Source organism: Hakea prostrata, chromosome 2 (genome assembly GCF_041222555.1).
Source record: "Hakea prostrata isolate BN-2017 chromosome 2, UWA_Hpros_2, whole genome shotgun sequence".
NCBI lineage: Eukaryota > Viridiplantae > Streptophyta > Magnoliopsida > Proteales > Proteaceae > Hakea > Hakea prostrata.
In genome coordinates this window covers 52,996,982-53,018,997 of record NC_142601.1, presented here as the reverse complement: position 1 = coordinate 53,018,997, position 22,016 = coordinate 52,996,982, and the positions used below count along the sequence as shown (strand labels likewise).

Here is a 22,016-nt window from a genome sequence, read left to right as displayed (position 1 = left end):
GGATCTCATTCACAGTACTCCATGACATTTGTTTGCAGTACTCTGTAATGACAAGTATGTAACTTTTGGAAGAAAAAAAAAGTAAGACCGTGTTATGAAGGGCCTTGCTTCAGTCCTGCGCATTTACCATCATGCCAAACATTTCGGTTCAACGGTCAAGATTGAAATATCAACTGAGATTTTGAATCTGACCGAAATTGATCTTGCTTAATCATCATGCAATTTCGGTCTATGAAGACCCATTTGAAATCTAGTCAAATGATTACCTTTGCAACTTAATTGTTATCTGAGACTAATTCCAACCATCCAAGAGGAAGTACTTATATAAAGTACTAAACTGAAATGACCCTAAAATGACAGTATCCAACATAGATCTGAATCCGAGTTCTGACAACGCTAATTATTTTTTCCCTTTGGTTAGTAAGAACGATTGGATATTTTAGGTAGATTTAGAAGTAAGAACGACTGAATTCATCTCATAAGCAATATAGAAATCTGCAAGAGAACTTCCAAACGGAAATGCTCTCTGTTGGCGTCACGCCCACACATTCAAATTACAGTCAATACACCATCAATACAAGCTCTACGTATTTTGGCTATATACTAACTTCTTATAGGATTTAAAAGTTTATGGCCTTCCATAAAATGCACCAAAGCATAAAAGAAATACTCTTTGGTTATTGCTGCCAAACACAACACAATGTGTAGGTCACCATTCTTTAACTTAAAACAGTATAGTGCCTCTTGTATTTATACAATTACAATGGTAAATCTTCAGCAAGTCTCCAAGTATCACAAATGAATAATCAGACAACGGCAGTCCGTGAATTAGATACCTCCAGTCTTATTGATGCTTTCTAAGGAGACGATTGCCCCAGATTTGGCGTCATCAGATGGTCGAGAATGTGACAGGAAAATATATACAACCCAGAAATGAAGGCATACAAGGTAAACAAGTGACCACAACTTTGCTGCTGGATTCCTCCGTATAAATGCAGCTCCAAAAGAAAAGATGGCATCCAACTGCCGAAGTAAAGAACCAACGTGTTCTCCTCCGGATCGGATTTTGGCCTCAAGCATAGGCTTCAGCTTTGAATTGGAAGAATTCCACATCCCTGCTTCCAGGTCAACACTTGCTGAGGCACCTGCCAAATTGGCCAATGATACTGCTGACTTGTTTTCATCTAGCATCCTTGAAACTGTCTGTACAGTGAAAAACAGAAAAAAAATCCTCTGTTTATCATGGCAAGTTATCATGGTTTTTTTGTTTAAAAAAAAAAATCATAGTTCCTCAATGAACACCTTACCTCTATCCTAAAGAGCAACATAGCCTTCTCTGAGGAGAGGGACTCAACCTGATTTAACAGACAATTTGAAATTATCAGTACATCTCTAGTTCTTTGCTATTGGAATGTAGGATCTCCTACATAATCATTTTGAATAAGGAATTGAAATCACCAGTGGAACTCAAACCTCACAAATAATGGACAAACACCCATATGCATTAAAACCCTCCCCCCTTATTTCATCTATACGTATATAGAACATAAAATAATAATAAATACAATAAACCTTTAAAGAACTTCGCAAGCTAGGAAAGATTGTCAAGATGAAAATATGGATGCTATCCACCTTTCTCTTATATCAAGAATTTTTTTTCGTGTTGATGCCAAATATAATGGAGTTTATGATTGTTTTTAACTAATATTGTTGTGATACACCACTAGATATAAGTGCAGACCGAAGTACAAGAATGAATTTAACTAAAAGAACATAATAAAAAACAAATGGAAACCTCATCATGTATCAGCTACGTACTGATTCTGCATTTGGTGAAATATTTGAATGAACTGTTTATTAACTAAAAGTACAACAATGTCACAATATTCCAGTATATACTATGAGTACAAGATATGAGAACATCTCCTAAGCAGCTGATAAATGATAAGTACCAAAAGTTTACTTCATTTAAACAAAAAAGAATAAAAAAAGAGTGAAATGAAATAGGAAAACTGTGAGCCACAAGTAGCTAAGCAACATCCAGACAGTATTATTTTTTTTTTTTTTTTTTTTTGGTTGGCGGGGGGGGGGGGGGGGGCCGGGGGGGGGCCCGGGGGCGGCCGGGGCCCCCCGCCCCCCCTATCATCATATTCCTTAAAGGTGCTTCTTTTATTATAAATAAATCTTATTATTTTATGAGAATATTGGCATCATGTATGGTAGGGTTGCTCCACTCTGACCTATTGGTTGTGAGTTCAAGTCTGGATATAGTCTCTCTGCACAATGCATGGATTATGACCCTCCCCAGACCCCCAATTGCAGGAGCCTTGTGTGATGGGTATGCCTTTTCTTTTGTATCTCATCTGCTTGTGAATGCAACATATAATACAGCAAATTGCACTGGCACCCCAAAATGGAGGCTTTAAAGCACTGAGACACCCCACTTTTAGATATACGGATCATAGTCTTGAAGGTAGCTTAGACTACATGCCCAAATGGATCAGTTTTAAGGTCTGAGAAACAACCTTTTAATCATAGAAATGATCTTCTTTATTAATTTTGGCAGTAATCAATTAAGCAGGAGAATCTTTAGAGGACAAGCCACCCAACCCCTCACAGGGAGGTATTCCTGCGATGCTACTTTTGACTTCTTTTTCTTTTTCTTTTGTTTTTTTAAGTTTTACTTCTTTTTAACTTTCTCATTTCTGTTCCTGTCATAGACCATTGAACACATGCAGCTGACTCCATTTGGTTAGAATAAGGTTATGGCTATTTGAGGATAAAATGCTAACAATCAATTGCAATTATTGGTTTGATGTTTATATGCTACTGGAAAAAACTAAATAAGTAGAGCACTGTTTTCTGAAAAGAAATACCCCAAGAATTAGTAGGCCATCCCACAGAGAAGTTTAAAGCATCGTCAATGTGATCGAAGACATACACACGCTCAATAAAATTTTAGCATTGCTAGAATTTAGGGCTGGCAATATGAGTATCAACATTCCAAATCCCACTTTGGGTGCTGTTTTTACATTGATAGATCAGTTGGAAAAGATTCAATAGTTCACTTTCTCAGACCAAAGGACTTGCATCCATGAAGACCTGAAGGAAAAGTAGTTTGTATGAGCCCCAGATTGCTAATACATGTAGTACAATATGCCTGTAACTGGTGTGTATTCTATAAATATTTGAACTCTGACCTTAATAGAACTTCTGAACCAGATTGGCAAGCAAAGAATAACATAAATGACTGCAGAGAGAGAATGAGGATCCACAATCTACAAATTATCATTCTTTAGCTACAGTCCTATGCATTGGCTAAATTAGGATGTTAATACCAGTGAATGGACATGGATAATATGATCCACCTAGTAGTATCCACTCTACTTGGTGAATCTTCCTCGAATAACTAAATAACTGTGTCCATTTTCAATTTCATGAAACAAAGGTTCACCTCAAAACAGCCTAAGAAAACGCTGTGGGCTCACAGATGCCAGAGTGGGTGGCTATCACTCTTTTTGTTTTCACCAATAAGGACATAAATACTGGTAGTCTGCATAAATGCTTGAAATGACTAAAAGACCAAACCAACCCTAACAGCTCTGCTATGATATCTGGTTATTCAAACAGATAACTTCACAAGCTAAGAGACCAATATTTCAAGACAGCATATTGAACATAGATTATACAAGAGTATCATAAGCCATATATAGTAACATTAGAAAAAGGATAAGAACCATATAAGCTGGATTTGATTGAACAGGCGTTGTTCCACACCTTTAACGCATGTCAAACACATTGCGGTCTGGCATGGCCATAATATAAGAAGACGGAGCACCCCTAATAGTTTTTCAGGGTATTATCTACGCATAATGTGTCCAGAATAGAGGCAGTAACAGGATAGGGACATATCCAGACAGTACCATGGGAATTTATTCGTCCTCCTAAATAAATGATGGAAGCATTTAAGATATAACTTCAGGTTCAGATAATGAATAACAAAAGCTTCCAAGAACATCCATAATTGGTGTGGACTAAAGAATATTTTAAGACAATTCACTTTTCAAGCACTAGAAAGGAAAGAACTAATGATTCGGAGAAACACCTGAGCTTGTTTCTGAATTAAATGATCGGTTAACTGCCCAAGCCTTCTCTTGAGTTCAATTTCTACTTCAGTTGATTTCTCCATCTCTTTGCATGTCATTTCAATGTTTTCTTCAAGTCTCATCGCCTGTACAGGAAAAGCAGTAGTTAATTTCATTTAGCAGCACACTGACCAGCCTTCTTTATTCAATGACAGCAACCCTACATGTAGGGACTCAAGAAACAAAACTACAAAAGAAGATTAGTATGCTAGATTGACAAATAAACCAATGAAGAAATTAATTTATTTAGTCTCATGTTCAATCCTAGCTACCCCACCATAATATAGAAATGACCATCCATCCATTTGTTCAGAATAGGGAAATTTTGTACTGTCTGATAACAAGATCAATCTAGAAATACCTATACATAACAACCATAAGAGTAAAAACATTTTGTTTCATAAAACTAATCTCAGTGACCTTAAAAGTAAAAATATACTGTTTGAAACAGACTAAACATCACAGTAAGCACTAACCTTCTCTTGAAGCTGGCACACTTTATCACATACAAAAGAATACTCAGCCTCAAGTATCTCCCGCTCAAATTCAACTCCTTTGGCGGCTTCTGACTACCAACCAAATTATTGAGAAAAAGAAAGTTATTGGACAAGCAGGATAGGAACAAACTGCTGGCTTGATATTTCCTCAACAGTTGCAAATAAACATCAGATATTACGTGAAAACTTAATTTCACCTTTATTAAGAAACAAATGCCCCAACAACCTGATTTATTACAATTTACAACTACATGAAAGATTACTCACTTGTTTTGATGATTTTTCACGTTGGTGAAGATTGAAGATTCTCCTTCTCAGATCTATAGGCAGGAAAAGGGCATCAGAAGAAGCCAAAATCAACAGTGAGTACAATATACAATATATGATATTCTGGTGTATTATATATTTTACAGCCAAGAGATTCTTGCATTACTCTCCCTTCAGACATGTTTTGATCAGCTTATAGAAATTTTCAAACTGGCATACCTTCTTCTGTCGCTTCTTTCAACTCAATTTGTTGTCGAAGTGCTGCTACATGATCAATCTATACTCCAAAAAGGGGGGGGGGGATTCAAAATGTGAGAACTGTAGACAGATCCGATTATATAAGGTTCTGTTCTGTAAGTTTATCAGAAAGGAACATGGTAAACATAAAGTTTCTATAGAGTATGCAGCTAATGAAATGGTAGCTGTCAAAATTTACATTTCTTTTCACCTGACGGTGAAGAGTAACTTAGAATACCAGCCTAGCGCCACCCCCACCCCTCTCTCTTCTTTTTGTCCCCCAAAGTTGGACAGAGTGGAAGGAAACAGCAGGCAGAAACATTAAAGAAGAATGAAAAACAAAAAGGCATAAAGTGCATGACTCAGAGATGTTAAAGTCATTCAACTAAGAGTGCTTTTCAAGGTCTACCTCAGTGCCTATTCAGAATTATCCAATAATATGTGCAACAAAACTATTTTCTGGTTGACAAAGGGGGATCCTATGGCCTATGGTGTTTTCATTTGAATTCATTATGGAAGTTGAGGTATAATCATAGGAGGAGTACTTGCGAGATATCATGTTTCCTTTTACAAAGGCGAGATGCGATGGCATTCGAAAGCTCAGATTGCCCCCAACTCGGCGTAGATCTCGTATATCTCAGTCATATCTTAGATACATCTTGGTCAAATCTTGGCAAGATCCTGGTAATATCTCAAATATCTCGACAAGATCTTGTTATTGGTATATCTAGGAATTTCACTGTAACTATATGCTTCCCACTCAAACCTGGCTTTGACTTCAACAGGAGAAAATTACCCCAAGTCAACTTGCTTTTTCTGAGGAAGCAAGTTGGGCGTAGAGATCAAGATCTTGATATATGGCTACAATAATCATTCTTTGGACCCAGTTTGAGAACCATACAAGGTAGGTGTTTGAAAAGCTAATGTAAAGCAGCATAAAATGGTTCAAAATATCCACTTGGTTCCATGATAACAAATGCTTTTGTTGCACTGAAACACTTAATGGACTTTTGAGGCAATTTCCCTGCTTGTTTGGGCCTCAAAATTGATTGCACGGTAGTGGGGGATTTTTTTTTTCTTTTTTTTTTTTTTTTTTTTTTTTTGGGGGGGGTGTTTGGATTTGAAGGATGACCAACCTCACCCTAACCTGTCCATATATACCAACAAACTGACTAAATTGTCACCAGGACCCCAGTGAAATAAAAGAAATGCATATAAAAAAGATAAACCTGAGAACTAGAAATCAAAATCATAATATGATCATGAAAACAGCACAAATTGCTCTAAGATAACCAAATTCTCAAGGTTTTTCCTGGTTATTTTATATTTGCCTAAGGGGACTTTTTACAGTTACAAGGCTGGGGGAAAAGAAGGCATGGTTGCATCTTACAGTACAAGGTGGGACAATAGGAAACTCAAACCCATGATCTCTTAGGAGCCTACACTCCACTAGTAGAAAGGATATTGCCATAAAATATGCAATCACGTAATATTTTCCAACTCCATCACAGAATTACCCCTGAACATGCTTCAGGTATTGCTGTAACATGACCATCTTGTAGGAAAAAAATATATCACAAACTTAGTGTATAAAATCCACATTAGCATAATAATCTAAAAACGTTTCAATATCCAGGGAACAAGAAAACTAGGAAATGATAAGACACTAGACATGCACTAATACATCTTCCATGCACCAAAACCAATAGTTTTTATGATTTAAAACTAGAAAATTTATGAGAAACACTTTTAATGCATTAACATCCACAATCTAGATCAATGAGAACAATTTGAAAGGCTGGATCATGAAGGACCAATCTCCAGCAGGATCTTCTTAATCAAAGTTTTAAATGTTGGTTTGGTGTTCAAAGCAGACAAAAATTGTTGAACCTGTAGCAGATATTTCTTAATTGGTTGCTGAACTTGTACCAGATCAAACATGAAATCAATTGAAATAAATGATGAAAATAGAGGTGCAGGATGGGAATGGATTAAGTAAACCCAGTCTCTCCCAAGTCTCTCACCACATTTTGGTTTCTCATCAGTGGCATCTCACCACATTCTCTCACAGAGCAAAGCACAAAAATATGCTTATTTTCTTCAGCCTCATTAGTCAAACCCCTGTACAAGGCTGTCGCCCCATATAAACAGTACACAGAATACTCGAAAACAAACTCAGACACTAAAAAGGAAAGGCCTAGTGCAATCCTTCACTAACAAGGTAATCAAATTGACTAGGAATAGCACTGAGGATATTGAACATTTGTTCTTTTCTTGCCCCTTCTCTAGTGCTCTTTGGAGAAAAGCCCTTACCTTCATTTGGCCCCGTTCTTGTCGCTCTTTTGGGTTTGCCCGGGACTGGTCTTGGGTTTTGAGTAACTTTTCAGGTACCTCTATATGTGACCGAGTTGGCAGGCTTGTCTTTGGTGCTTCAGTCCATCATCTATGGTGGGAACGAAATCTCCGGCGCTGGACTTCTAAATCTCGCTCTATAGATACTATTTGGAATGCTATTTACTTTGATGTTACCTCAAAAATCTCAGCTAATCCCTCCCCCCCCCCCCGGTTGTTGACTCCCCAAGGAACAGACTCATTGTTGTTGCCTGGGGGCTCAACTCCCAAATCCATTCTTCTCCTTGATCCTTGTTCTTAAGATCCTTCTTTGTAATTGCTTCTTCGTCTTTAATTGATTATTTATTCATCCAAAAAAAAAAAAAAAATTGACTAGGAAAGTGAAATAAAAAAAAAAACACACTCAAGATAGAACTCTAACCAGGCTAATAAGGTAGATCCAATTTTCCTATTTGCTAACCATACTTTAGGCTGATTAAATTGGCCAATTACAAAATAAACACAAAAGAATTAAACATCTAGTTCATACATAAACCATTTCAAGGCTTATTTCATGTACAACAGCCCTCTAAGTGAATTGTCTGCATCGAAAAAGAAGATAAAAAAAAAGGTCACTAGGTCCAGATAAAATGATAAAAACACCACCAAAAGTTGTGGAATCCCTCGACGGATAAAAAAAATTCTATCAATAAGGAAACCATAAGCAGAAAACTATAACATGTGGGAAAGAAAACATCCAGCAGAGATGAGAAAAAGAAATGAATGAGTCAAGTTTGAGGATGACAACTTCATGGTTTTAATTTGGCCTTTTGACCTACAATTACAAATTATACTTCAATAATCAACTAGGAAATGGACAAAAACAAAGTATAAGTCATTGCCAAATTTGATAGTGGAAAAGATCGTGATAGAAACAAAGACCTAAATGGAGAAAACTTTACCTCCATATCAAGATTTCTTTGAGTGGATGCAAGGGTTCTCGCAAGGTCAAGATTTGCAGTCTGCAATATCTCTACATTTAGTCCAGCAATAAAGAAGGAAAAAAAATTCAAATACCTCCACTGCCAAACTTCAATGAAACAGTGATAGCTTTCCATGCTGGTATCAGTGCAAAGACCTATAATAGATGGATCACAGCCTAGATATAAAGTAAAACACATATAACAACTCAAAGCTGCCTGACCTCAAGTTTTGCTAAACGTTCAAGGGCTTCCATCCTGGTACTATTATGTTTCTGCTTCTCTAGATCGACAGCTTCCATGGTTTCCATCATAGTCATCTGCAGCTCAGAAGCCTGATAACAAAAAGAAACTATACAGAATGCTCAATTTTTATAAAAAAATGAAAAAATTAACAAAAGACTGCCATATTACATAATTAGCAAATAAACTAAAAAACTAGTAAACTAAGACAAAAATAAAGAGAAGTCCCTGTATAAAAGTTTATGGAAGAAACAGAGAAGTAGGACAGCTAGACGAGCAGTCTCAACTCTCAAGTTCCTTCAAACTTTGCATTCTAGTCCAAAATTTTCTTAAACTTATAGATTTAAGAGAAAATCATACAGCATGTGTTATACATGAGCATCAATATCATAGAACAGTAAATATGGCATGCTATTCATGTTGAAGGACCAAGTTACTGGAAATGCATGGATGATAGCACTAAATAACAAAATAGGAATTAGAGAGAACCTTAGGTCAAGTGTATTATCAGAAATTAGTTACGACAATAATTCTCTTCAACATGGACACTCTTCAAAAAGGTTAAAAATGAATCAAGATTATTCAAGAAATATGGCATCCTTGTTTTTGGTATATAAGACTCCTCTGTGAGCAAGACTGGACTTTATATATGTACACAACTCAAATACTCCTAAGAAAGGCTGGGACAACCCCAAAAATCAGATCTCGCAAAATTGGAGAACTTTAATTATGAATAGAGGATAAGGAAGAAAAAGAAAAATAGATATGTTTAATCTTGAATACAGAACCATCATAGTCGGTGTAATGAGTTGCAGCCCACAGATACAGGAATTTGAATAAATGACCCAAAATTGGTAAACCGTGGAAGCAGAAGACCCATTCGAAGAGCTGTCAGGTCACATATCATATTTGGTCAGTTCCTTATCTAGCCATCTTGATCATGTCTAAGCATGTCAGATCAGTTAAGATAACTCCCCTCTTTCTCTCTTTTACTGATTGAAGCTACTCTCCACAGTCTGGAGCTTCAACACTCTATTCAACCTACCTTTCTTTTCTGCTCAGCTAGTTTTCATACTTCCGGAGATCTTTACACAATTAGAAGGTGGCTCAACCCCACCGACGAGCCCAGATGGGGATGAACCAGATCCAAAGTCGAAGTTTTTATATAGAGCTGGTCAGGGTCAAAGGAAATAGGGTAGTTAGCTATGGATTCTATCTTGGTTTCAGAGTTCAAATAGGAATTTTATTCCCTTCTATTTTGCTACGTATTTTTACCCAATGATATAAAAGATATTTGAATGAGTAACTTTGGATTTCAATTACTGTTAGTATATCACCGACTCACCAATGTGGTACAGCAGCCCAATTGTGTGACCTCTTCTCTCCCGCCTTTCTACCCTAAACTTTTGGTTCTCTCTTCCACTTCTTTTCGCCCCTCATCATCAATCAATTACTTCTTAATGCCAGCCCCTTTTACTATCCCTAATGTGAGAACAACAGCGTGCAACTAGGCAGTCCTAACTTCTTCTCCCAAAATTATTTCAGCAATCTTGGACTGACGCAGGTTTAAAGTCTTACATGCACAAGAAGCTAAAAAGAATACTTGAAAAAGCTGCCCATCTAGTATTAGTAGCAGTATACTAGTCTAATCTATACCTAGTTTATTTCAGTATCCTGTTATTTCAATTGCAGCATGGGCTGGATGGCCCTATTTGGTAAGTAAAGGGTTAAAAGTCTTTTTAGTCTCCATGCATGGAAGATCTTCCATTTTTTTTTTTTTTTTTTTTTTTTGGGGGGGGGGGGGGGGGGTTGAATTTGTTAATGAGCTTTTAATTTAGCTGCCATCTTCTTCTACAGGTGAGAGTGCTTTGCTTAGAGTGAGACTCTAGCTGCAGGATTCCTGGAAAGTTCAAAATCCAGGAGGTTGCTGGTTCTAGTTGTTTAGAAGACTAGATCCTGATTTGACTCTGAAACAATCTTCTGTGAGCAAGGTTTAAAGTTTCAGTATCGAACTAGTGATTTTAAGAGACGTGTTGTCCCATATCAAGTATTGTATTTAGTTGGCCAATGCATTCTAGTGCAATCCGATAAATAGACAGTGATATGTATTGTATTCAGTTGTATCCAATATGGATACGTAAACCTTGTCTATGAGGATTTGCCATACAGGTTAAAACTTGGGAAGCCTGTACTTGGTAAGAAAGCCTGGTTTCCCCATTCTCTCTTCTTTGCCCCATCTCTTTTTTCTTTTGGTTTGCCTTTTATACCTATCCAATCAAACCCTAAGCTACTCAGTCCTATTCGCAGATTAGTTTTATCCATAACACCAGCAAGGAATCTCCCATGCAGAAGACATATTTGAACATCATTACAGTCCCATATTTCCATTAAAACTCCCACAACCCTAAACCTGCAATCAAGTCTCTTACATTCCATCCGTTAGAATATAATGAGCATTTAATAAAGCCATCCCCTTACTGGACTAATGTAACCTGGGCCTAGGGTTAGGGTTATTTAGGTAATTTTCCCCAGACTTTGGTTTAGCCCAGGAAAGTTCCAGTGAAAAGGAGGATGCAGAATAGGTGGTTATGGGGTTCTTCTAGGGCTCAAACGATGGGTGGACTTGAGATCTAGGTCAGAATTAGGTTAAACTAGGGTTTTGAAAAATTCTGCAGAACAGTATTGAAGAAGATGAGTTGCAAACATTTTCCAGAATTATGTAACTAGGCAATTGCTTATAGGAATGGACTTAAGGATTCACAACTAGCTGTCATAACTGACTATTCATTCATTTCAACCTGTTGGTTGAGGGTTCAAAACTTGAAAACAGCCTCACACAAAGGGTAATGCTGCATATACATTTGCCACTCACAGATTCAGCAGTAGCAGGAGCCTAATGCACTTTCTCCTGTTGGCGAGGGACATAAACTGATATCGTCTGAATGATGTAAGAGTATAATTTGGGAAAAGAGATTTATCTTAGTTCATTAAGCATTGGATTCAATTCCAGATTGGTTTGTGCTTGATTTGGATAATCTGGGTCCTGGAACCATATTGAAAGGGAGGATAGTTTATAGTGTTAATGGAGTGTCTTATTTGAGTTCCTCTGATCTGAACCACTGTTTCTCTAAATTTATGTTGATTTGTTAATCAGTTCATTGATTTCACTGCCAGTTCCTGGTTGACACTTCTCCTTGTGGAGTTCCTTGGACTGTGTAGCTGTCTAAGATAGTGAAGTTCCTGATTAAGTACCTGAGCGCCTATTATGAGTTTAGTGTTTCGACAACATGTATTTCCTCGACAGGTCTCTGGCTGGATCTTAGTTGACTTCTGAGTTCAATAGAACAGGTAGTCAGAGAAAAACTTTTCTGAGGTAAGAAATCATGATGCTAGGACTTCCGAAAGTATTGTTTCTTGTTTCTTGGAGATGAACATGTTTTGGACTTCTTAGAATGCTGAAGGAAGGGGATGCGATAAAGAAAGCAAAGAAAACTGAAAATGCTCACAAGAGATGGAAGACTTCCATAAAATGATAACAACATAAATAATCTTGCTGTATAAGATCAGTCCAAGGGACTCCAAATAGAATTCTAGAAAGGGCCATGGAAGGATGCATTCCAGAAGACTGCTTCTTTTTAATCATTTTCCTTTGGAACACTATTTGTATCCTTGCTTTATTTTTTTTTTGGGTGGGTGGGTGGGTGGGGGGGGGGGGGTCTTATGCTTTAAATTGTCTATAATCAGTTAAGCAAGGTCTTGTGCACCTTACAATGGGCAGGAAAAAAGAAACTTCATAATATACATAAGCGTTAATTTTAAGATACTGATATATTCCAGTTAAGCAAGACAAACTAGCTTCATTACACTAAATAAAAACAATGAACAAAATGGATACAACAAGAGAGAAACACTTTATACCTCTTGAGCTTGTTGCCTTGCCCTCTCTTCAAGTATTTTCTCTAAGCTTTGCTTTTCTCCTTCCAATCTGGCAACAATGTTCTCCCGCTCTTTTATAGCCTCAATAGCTTTAGCAGCAGCTCTCTCAGCCATAATCCTTTCCCTTTGCCTTGCCTTTTCTGCCCTCCTTTCATGTTCATTTTCAGAATCAGATGTTGAAGCTGAATCCGTGTCTGAATCGGACTCTTCATCAATTAATGATGAAGAATGTCTCTGCAAGTCATGAGTAGCAGAGCTTCCCAGAGCTGCATTTGATAGATCAATCCTCCCTGCAGCAGTACTGGATGCATCACGATCACCCTTGGATTGCCTCTTTGTACCACCTATGTCATCAGTTGTACCTGAGACTGGTACAATTTCTGAAGCATGTTTCCCACATGCTGGTTGAAATGCATCATTCCCTATACCATCCTTGTTTTCACTGTAGTTTTCAGAATGAGACAGCTTTTCATCTCCAGCAATTTCCCGGGCATACTTAGAATCCTGACGTGCATCATCTTTTGGATCCAACAGAAGATTAGCATCTCTTTCTCTTCCTCCAATGTAATGATCACCATTTTGCGATTCAAAGCTGGATTTGCCTTGCGTAGAATCAGAGAAACCATATTCTTCTGCATCAACCTGTCCGCCATCTGGAGAAGTAACTCCACCATTTAATCTATACCCTGGCTCAATATTCGACCTCCTTGTAGATTTGGAAACTAGGGTAGGCCTCTTGTGGTTTTTCTTCCCTTCAGAAGACAAAGAAACTGAACTATGATTCCCCTGCTTTTGTCCATCCTTCCGTGATCCACGAATTCCAGATACCCCATTAGTGCGATTGATGCCCGAGGGTGGTGGTCTTTTAGGAGTACCAAGCAGCTCTGTCCAGTCACTGTCCGTGAGAGTTGGTGTCGACTTCGCAGAAATCTGCAGAGGCGTTCCAAATTTCTTGTCCTTGTTTCCATCCGAATTGGAATCTGGGCGTGAATACCCATCCAAATCATTGTTATCTGGTGCCTTCTTCTTCTTCAGCTGATCTTTCAAAGGAACAACTTCCCCGGTTCTCGCCGGGGGTTCAAAATTCAATTCACCGGATTCAGTTTTCTCATTCTTTTTAAGAGACTCTGCCGCTTGTTGATCAATCTAAATCGTTATGGGACAGGAATTCAGTTGCAGAACAAAGAGTACATAAATTTCACAGAAAGATCAAGGGTTTCGTTATAGAAGCAAGTAAAGTATGCAATTCAATACTCCTAATAATTACCAAATAAATCGATTTTCGTAGTCAAATTAAAACCTAATGGCATAACCAAATCCACGTTGGAGCTGAAGCTTGAGTTCAAAAGGATAACAAGCTAAGACGAGAAAGCAAATTCAAATACGTCCATGGATATAAAAGAAATACAGAAAGGGCCAGGAAAATCGGAAGAATGCTTGCCTGTTGAAGGAAAGTTTCTGCAACTCTGAGTTTTGAGGAGATCCATCCCGACATTATGCTATGATTCGTTGGAACTGCTTAGTCTTGGAAATTATGTACAGTTATCAACCATGAGGAAACTCAGAAAATGTAAATAACGCTGCAATGTGAAAATGATGAGTGTTCAAAGATCAACAGAGAATAGAGGAGAGACTGCAAAATCAAGGAAGGCATAGGAAAGGGAAGAGAGCTGTTGAAGTGTCATTTCACTTCAATGTGTTTTTTTTTTTTTTTTTTTTTTTTTTTTTTTCAAAAAAACAAAAAAACAAAAAACAAAAACAAAAACAATTCTAGTGGTAGAGGTGCCCAAGAATTGCTCCTGGTGTTGGCTTTAGTGTACATAGTGATAGAGAAGTCTTATTCCTTGGTTTTCTGAGGCAAATTGGAAATGGTCATAATTTATCAAGTTCCCTATCTTCCCTCTATTCCATTTAAGTGCATTTCCAGCTTGAGTAGCGGAGTTGGACCCCATGTGGTTCGTGACTTAATAGATTGGCATTTATTTTAGTAGAAGGAACAACTCTTGAGAAATCTCTTTTCTTCTCATGAGGTTGATGCTCTCCTATTCATTCCCTTCTTATCCAATGAGACATGATAAATGAATTTGTGACAGGACTCAAAGAGAACTTTCACAGTTAGGTTGCCTACTATCTATGCCCATCATTGACCCATATATAGGGCTCAACAGCTTCATCTACCACTACAACCCAATGTTGGAAAAAGATTTGGCACATTCTTACCCTCCCTAATTCATTTACCGGGCCTCCAATTATGCCTTAGCTCTGAGCAATACCCTTTTTGATATACCAAGTGCAGTATCCCCCTTATGTTTGCTTTGTGGATCTGATTATGAGTTGGTATTTCATGCTTTATTTTTTTTGCATGTATGCTAGAGAGTGGAGGCCTGGCCCCTTTAGGATCGATGTATATGATTTTGTAGGTTCTTCCATTTAGATTTAGCTTTTGCGATGATTTGGATGTTGTGGATAATTTGTGGACTACTTTTTGTTGGTGCATTTGGAGAGCTCATAACACGAATTTATATTAGCAATTGTTTCCTTCCATCCCATCGATTTTAAGTTTAAGGACAGAACTAAGATTCAATATTGGGGGCCAAAGAATGAAAGTCCTAATTGGGGAAGCACCTATGAATTATTTTATTATATTGAGGAATAGGCCCACTTATATTTTATGGGGCCCACACGTATTTGATAAAAATAAGTAAATTATTGATAATGATTTTTTTTTAAACAAGATATAGGTAAATTAAAGCATGAGTACAAAAAAAAAAAAACGTAACTTCGACCTTAAAAAGTCAGATGCAAACCAAAATTTTTTTAAGTAAGAGATGCAAACCAATGTTAATTAGTTACCTTACTAAATATAGACATTTTATTCATAGTATAAAATCAAATAATAAAAATTATAGAAGAAATAAAGAAACAAAGAATATAAAATCAAATAAAGAATAACAAAAAGAAAATGAAAAAAATATAACCAATAAGCAAATTGAGAAAGAGTACCTAAATGTGGAGAAGATCTTTTTTCCCAAATTTTCCTTAACCCACGCTTCTAGAAAGGGAAGAATAACATGAAGAAAGAAACAAAAGAGAATAGATAAGAAGAACAAAAGAGAGATGAGAGATGAGAGAATAAATAGGGATTTAGGAGTTAGTTTCTAATTAGAAATGACATTTTAAATATCTAATAAGATTTTTTTTTCAAAAGGGAAGAATGACAGGGAAAAAGAAACAGAAGAGAATAAATAAGAAAAAAAGAGGAGAGATGAGATATGAGAGAATAAATAGAGATTTTGGAGTTAGTTTCTAATTAGAAATGATATTTTAAATATCTAATAAGATTTTTTTTCAAAAATTTCTTTTAACCCACATTTATTGATAGAAAAGAGAATAAATACGAAGAAAAAATCTGAAAGAGAAGGGAGGGGAAAATAAATAGGGATTGAAGAGTTAGTTTTTAACTAGGAATAACATTTATACCCATTATTTTACCTTTAAAAATTGTTCTCAATATTGAGGGGCTAAATAGTGATATTTCACATGTGAGAAAATAAAAAAATAAAAAAATAAAAGAAACTAATATAAAAAATGAAAAAAATTATAAAAAAAAATTTAAAAATCCGGGGGCATTAGTGGGTCCGCCCCTGTTTGAGTTGATTTTCTTAGTTAAGCTTTAAAATTTGACAATGTTGTTCAAATGAGACCACACTTAATGGTGGCTATCTTGTAAGGAGTTGAGGATGTTTATCAGATACACATTGATGGAGCATGGGATGACAAGAGCAATAAAGGAGGTTGGGGAGTTTTGATTAGTAGCGCAATTGAATGCATGCACAAGTTTCTCAGCTTCTACTGTGGAGTTGGAGACAATTCGTAATGGTCTTTTATTGACATGAGTAGTTAAGCTAATTAGACTTTTATTTTCTTCTGATTTGTAGTCTGCGGTGTGTGCCTTTAATGGCCAATTCCAATCTTTAGATTGGGCATGTTGTAGCTTAGTTCAAGAGATTCAAACTTTGGCATCCAATGTTGAGTTTGTTGTGTTTGGAATGTTGTTAGGATAAGTAATAGTTTTGAAGACTCTAATGCTTGTGGAGCTAGATATTTTGATTTACATAGGGTTTGATGGTATGTTTCACCCCTTTGCGGTTGTCACAAATCTTTTATCCCCTCTAGAAATGTTGGTATAGAAGGCTTAATATAAATACACTTTGAAAAATAAATAAATAATCACTTATAAATTGGGAAAATTACGTGAGTAGGCACTAATTGTTTTTTGGGATAATTACTATTGCCCCCCTGTACTTTGATTTTATTACTAATGTATCCCCTGTATTTTGCAAAATTACTAATCCAACCTTTAACTTTGTCTATAATTACTAATGCCCCCTACTGTTAAGTTCCGTTAGTTTACTGATGATGTGGCATCTCCATATTTTTTAAAAATCCCGAAATACCCTTTTACTTATTTCTTTACTTATTTACCCTTTTGTCAAGTTACAGTAATACCCTTAATTAATTGTAGAGAAAAAAATAATCATAATCTATTTTACTCTAAAAAAAATCACCAAAATAAAGAAATAATAATTGAATAAAATTAAAATAGAAACCGAAGAGGAGGGAAGATAGAATTCAACTCAAATTTGGAAACTGAATATCACTTACTTCGTTAATTCCTTCTCTGGCAAGATTTTGTGGTTTCGTCAATGGTGGGTTAGTAAAGCGGTTAAAAGTTTAAACTCCCATGGGGAGGTGTTACGTTTCGTTTCCAATATTAAAAAAGCACCAGTCCCCCCCCCCCCAAAAAAAAAAAAAAAAAAAAAAATTTGTGGTTTCCTTCCCTACGTATGCTAGAGGAGAAGGTGGGAAACCAAATCGAATTTGAATTTTGCCAGTTTCTTTAATTCAAAATAAATAAGTTTAGTGAAGGTGGAAAACCAATATTTTTTTAAGTCAAAATAAATGAAGTTAGGGTAAAATTGACATTTAATCTGGTTTTTATAAATGGGGTAGTATCGTCTTTTGATTTCTTAATTTTAATGAAGGACAAAGTGGACATTACATATTCAAACTTAACGGCTGCTTAACACCGTTATAAGGAAGGGGGGCAACAGTAATTTTGTAAAGAACAGGGTTTTATTAGTAATAAAATCAAAGTACAGGGGGGCAACAGTAATTATCCCTTGTTTTTTTTATTTTTTATTATTATTAGGGCTAACACAGAGCTGTTTTAATGGTGAACCAACATCTCTTAGTGAAGAGGTCGTGGGTTTGACTCTTGCATAAGCATATTAATATCCCCATCCCCGGCCATAATAAAGCCCCTTTGTACAAAGAAAAAAAAAATTTCTTTCTTTTTTTTCTTTTTCTGTTTTTGGTAAGAGTTACTCATTGTTTCATTTAACAAATATAGGGTGTTGCCGACGGGGATTATTATCACCTCCAATCCTGACATGCTCCTGTTTCATCTAGTTAACCATTAGATGATAAACATGTGTCTTATTCTAATCTTATGATTAAAAATTAACCATTTCATCCTTAACGTATCTTCTCTCCTCTCTCTCCTCTCTCTGCTTTTTCCCTCTTTAACTCCGGCAACCCATTTGCCATCGGCACTAGTGCATCACCTTCAATCTCATTTCACCACCTTCTATCTCATTTCACTTTTCCCTCTTCGGCTCTGGCAACACCAAGTTCACCTTTGACACAACAAGAGATGTGGACAACAGATCATAAAAACCATTCAAAACCCTAAAAGTTGAACGAAAACTGTAAAAACAACTAAAGACAGGAACTTGATGTTGTTGAGATGCTGAACATCAACACCAAAAATTAATGACCTAAATTTCAAAAACCTTATGATCCACTCTCCACAAAAGCATCAAACAATTCCAATCTTCTCTCCACTCAACTCTCCATATAAATGGACATCAAACTCCAAAATCAGAAAACTCATTAAAGATTTTAAGAAGGTGAAAAAGAACATGCAAAGAGCGGCATTGATGTTCTCCCTTTCGTTTTTCGGATTTCAATTTAGTTCTGATGTTGTAATTTGTGGTTTTTGGAAACTTTTTTGTTTCAAGGGAAATAGAAGGGGGGGGGGGGGGGAAAGAAAGAAGAAGAAATATTTTGGCATTTTTTTCAAAACAGCCTCCATAGGCTCTGAGATCTGCCACATGACCTTGCTTAGCTATTTTCTTCCATACTCTCAAATTTTTAGGATTTTCTGTTGGATGTACATCAAAAATTTGTCATTTTCTCTTCGTTATCTTTGATTTGCTAGTTAAATATTGGATGAAGACGGAGAAGTTGGCCAGTCATTTCGCCTTCTCCTTTTTTATTGTAGACCTGGTGGTGTGGTGAACTTGGTGCTGCCGGAGTCGAAGAGGGAGAAATGAAATGAGATGCTGGTGGCAAGTGGGTTATTGGAGTTGAAGACGGAGAAGACAGAGAGATCCGAGAGAGGAGAAAAGATTCGTTGGGATGAAATGGTTAAGGATTGAAAAATTTTCAACCATAAGATTAGAATAAGACATGTGTTCATCACCTAACGGTCAACTGGATGAAACAAGAGCGTGTCATGACTGGAGGTGATAAAAATTCTGCCAACGGAAGGTTGCTTAATATGATTAGTAAGATCAACATCTCTTAGTGAAGAGGTCATGAGTTTAACTCTCACATGACATATGTAATATCTGCATGGACCTCATCCCGTCTATATAAAAAAGCACACTTGTACCTTAAAAAAAAAATAGAGTGTTTTGAGATTAGGTTTTCAAAACTAGTCAAAACAATAACATGTTACTTGTTTTGGATGGTTTTGCCCTTTAGCTCTACTCCTTCCTTTAGCCAAAATGGGGCTTCAAACCCTAACCCTCTTCGTGGCCATGTAGGAAAGGGAAAAGAAAATTTGATAAGGTTCAACTACAGTCGGATTAAGAAAAGTCATATCAATCCTACTGAAAGAGAGCAAAGCTCATTGAATCAAAAACCCTAAGCTAGAACTGTAAATTTACACCCAGAAAAGGCACAAAAACAGGTTTCTTCAATGCTGAACCTTTTAAAAAAAATCACAATGGGTAGGAAGAAGAAGATGAAGAGGGTTAGGATCGCAACCTTTGTTTTGGCTGGAAGATGATTTTTTTTTCTTGGTCAAATATGAAAGAAACTTAAAATAGACGAGATTCATAGAAAGGAAATTTTTTTTTTATCAAAGAGTGTCATCCACCCTCTTGCAAGCAGTCGCCCAATCTTAGGCTTCGCCATGATCTAGCACTTCCCTTCACTGGAAATGGTAGTGATGACCGAAAGAGGAAGAAAGTTGGTTGCAGCCCTTATTTCAACTGGAGGAAAAAGAGGAGAAGAAAGATAAAGGGGCAAAACCGTCATTTTTTGGGGGTTAAAAATACCTACTTTCCATGGCTTTCAATTCCAGTCTAGGTATCCTATAACCTGGAGTTGCCAAGCACCCCTGAAGGTCTTGAATGAGATCCAAATGCCATAAATAAAGATTCATTCTAACGAATCGGCAGAGATGACTTAAGGGCTTTTTTGGTTACATGAAATCTCTGGATTCATGAATTTGAAATTTAGATGTATCTAGTCTCCCATCCTCATCCTCTCATCATCAGTTCTACATCTTTTTCATTATCATCTCCTCTATCTCTGTAATTCCCACCTTTCACATCAAGAATGTTTAACAGAATGCCAAAGGTTTAAATGTGGATCGGAAATACATTATCACATAGACAATCATATAAGATAAATAAAATATAATCATCAATATGAAAACTTGTCTTGTTTCAAATAGCATGAATAATCTCCTTGTCAAAAGTATAATTTTGTACACGTCTAATTGTATTTGTCTCTAAGTTTGTTATACGTACTACAATAAAATAAAATAAAAATTAATAAAAACTTATCAATGATTATGGTCCCCGAAGTCATGTCAATGTAAAAGGTTACATTAAAATTTAAAACAAAATAATTGACTCAATTATTTATCACCAGTCATGGTAAACTTTCTCAATTTGATTTGCAATTCTTCTTTCATATGCTTTCCATTGTTGATGCTGTCTTCGAGAATGTTCGATTCCAATATCGATTAGTAACTTTATCCGTTCATTAGTCTCACGGTATGACTCTTCCTTACACTTTTCATCATTCTTCTCTCTTACTTCATTTCCATCATTCTTCTTTCTTACTCCATTCCCATTTTCGTGATCCATCTGAAATAAATATAGATTTTGATAAATTAAAAAGGAAATGTAAATATGCAACACACATAATAATAAAGCAGAAAATGTCAATTAGGTAAATCAACTATATAGAGTGTCTCATGATCACTATTGGAGCCTTTTAAACGCACCCAGTGATTCTCAATTACAACATTTACTCCCAAAAAAACCGAAATACTAAAGAAGAAGAAATAATACAACCCACTTGGAAGAGAATTTAAACCTAAAATGATGAGTAAAAATAATAACAATAGACTAAGCTGAGTTGAACTATGGTCGGTCTGTTCGTCTTGATCAGGACCGGAGCGAGTAGTTAACCCAAAGGTTAGCTGAGCATGAAGAAACCTAACAATTATGGAAGACCCAACCGTTATGATAAAAGATATGATCCCATCAAAATAGGGATAGACGATCAAGAAAGGAATGTGGAATTATACAGATTAGGGAAGTAAACCCTAAGATCATACGGACACACAAGACTCAATGATTAATTTGACGGTCGATAATGAAAGGTAAACCCTATATAATATAGGGGTCACCACAAAGGGAAGGTAATTGCCATTCATCTTCTATTCTATCTTTCAATTAAGCTCTGCAACCAGGTGTGGTGTTCCAACTACTAACTTAGCCTTCGGAGTTGGCCGCCTTACCGACCCCAGGGAGGGCCACATCCAGCAGATTTTTAGACGCATCATAAAGTAATATCAAATTCTTGTGTAGTATCTTTTACTCTGATTCTCTCAATCAACCACTGTAATTCAACTGTGGGAGACTCCGGATTCTCATACAACTGGTTTTAGATTCTTATAAAACTGGTTTTATAGTCAGAAGAACAGTTCGAAAATACAAATTTACGCATGAGGAAAACTGAAAATCAAATCAGGTTTGCGGAACGCACTCGGGTTTACATGTTTTATGAGTTTTAAGATAAAAATAGGTACTTTCTCAAGCCTCACTGGGTACTCTACAATTAGCAACGACAATAAACTTCCAAATAGAACAACTTAGGGATTTTTCAAAAAAAAGAAAAAAAAAAAAGGAAAAAAAAGGGGAAACTTCCAACGATCTGATTCTTTTGGTAAAATTTCAATATGTTCTCTATGGCTCCTATATTTAGGAATGTGTAACAATGTAAGAATAGTC

The 22,016-nt window shown here is 36.4% G+C and overlaps 1 protein-coding gene across 2 annotated transcripts; it reads right to left on the bottom strand.

Annotated features, from left to right (window-relative positions):
* Positions 1 to 384: 384 nt before the first annotated feature.
* On the bottom strand, positions 385 to 14,320 carry LOC149024855 (golgin candidate 2-like). 2 transcript variants are annotated; one of them, XM_089145039.1, is made up of 10 exons: positions 14,078 to 14,319; positions 12,619 to 13,782; positions 8,682 to 8,792; positions 8,440 to 8,499; positions 5,129 to 5,186; positions 4,910 to 4,962; positions 4,622 to 4,714; positions 4,106 to 4,231; positions 1,308 to 1,355; positions 385 to 1,203 (listed from the first exon to the last, which is right to left on the bottom strand). In XM_089145039.1, the coding sequence occupies exons 1-10, from the start codon at positions 14,129 to 14,131 to the stop codon at positions 829 to 831; spliced, it is 2,142 nt and encodes a 713-aa protein (XP_089001165.1). In that variant the 5' UTR covers positions 14,132 to 14,319; the 3' UTR covers positions 385 to 828. The 2 variants fall into 2 exon arrangements, with proteins under 2 accessions (XP_089001165.1, XP_089001166.1); XM_089145040.1 differs by lacking the exons at positions 385 to 1,203; positions 1,308 to 1,355 and adding an exon at positions 2,147 to 3,102 and having other exon boundaries at positions 14,078 to 14,320.
* Positions 14,321 to 22,016: the final 7,696 nt, after the last annotated feature.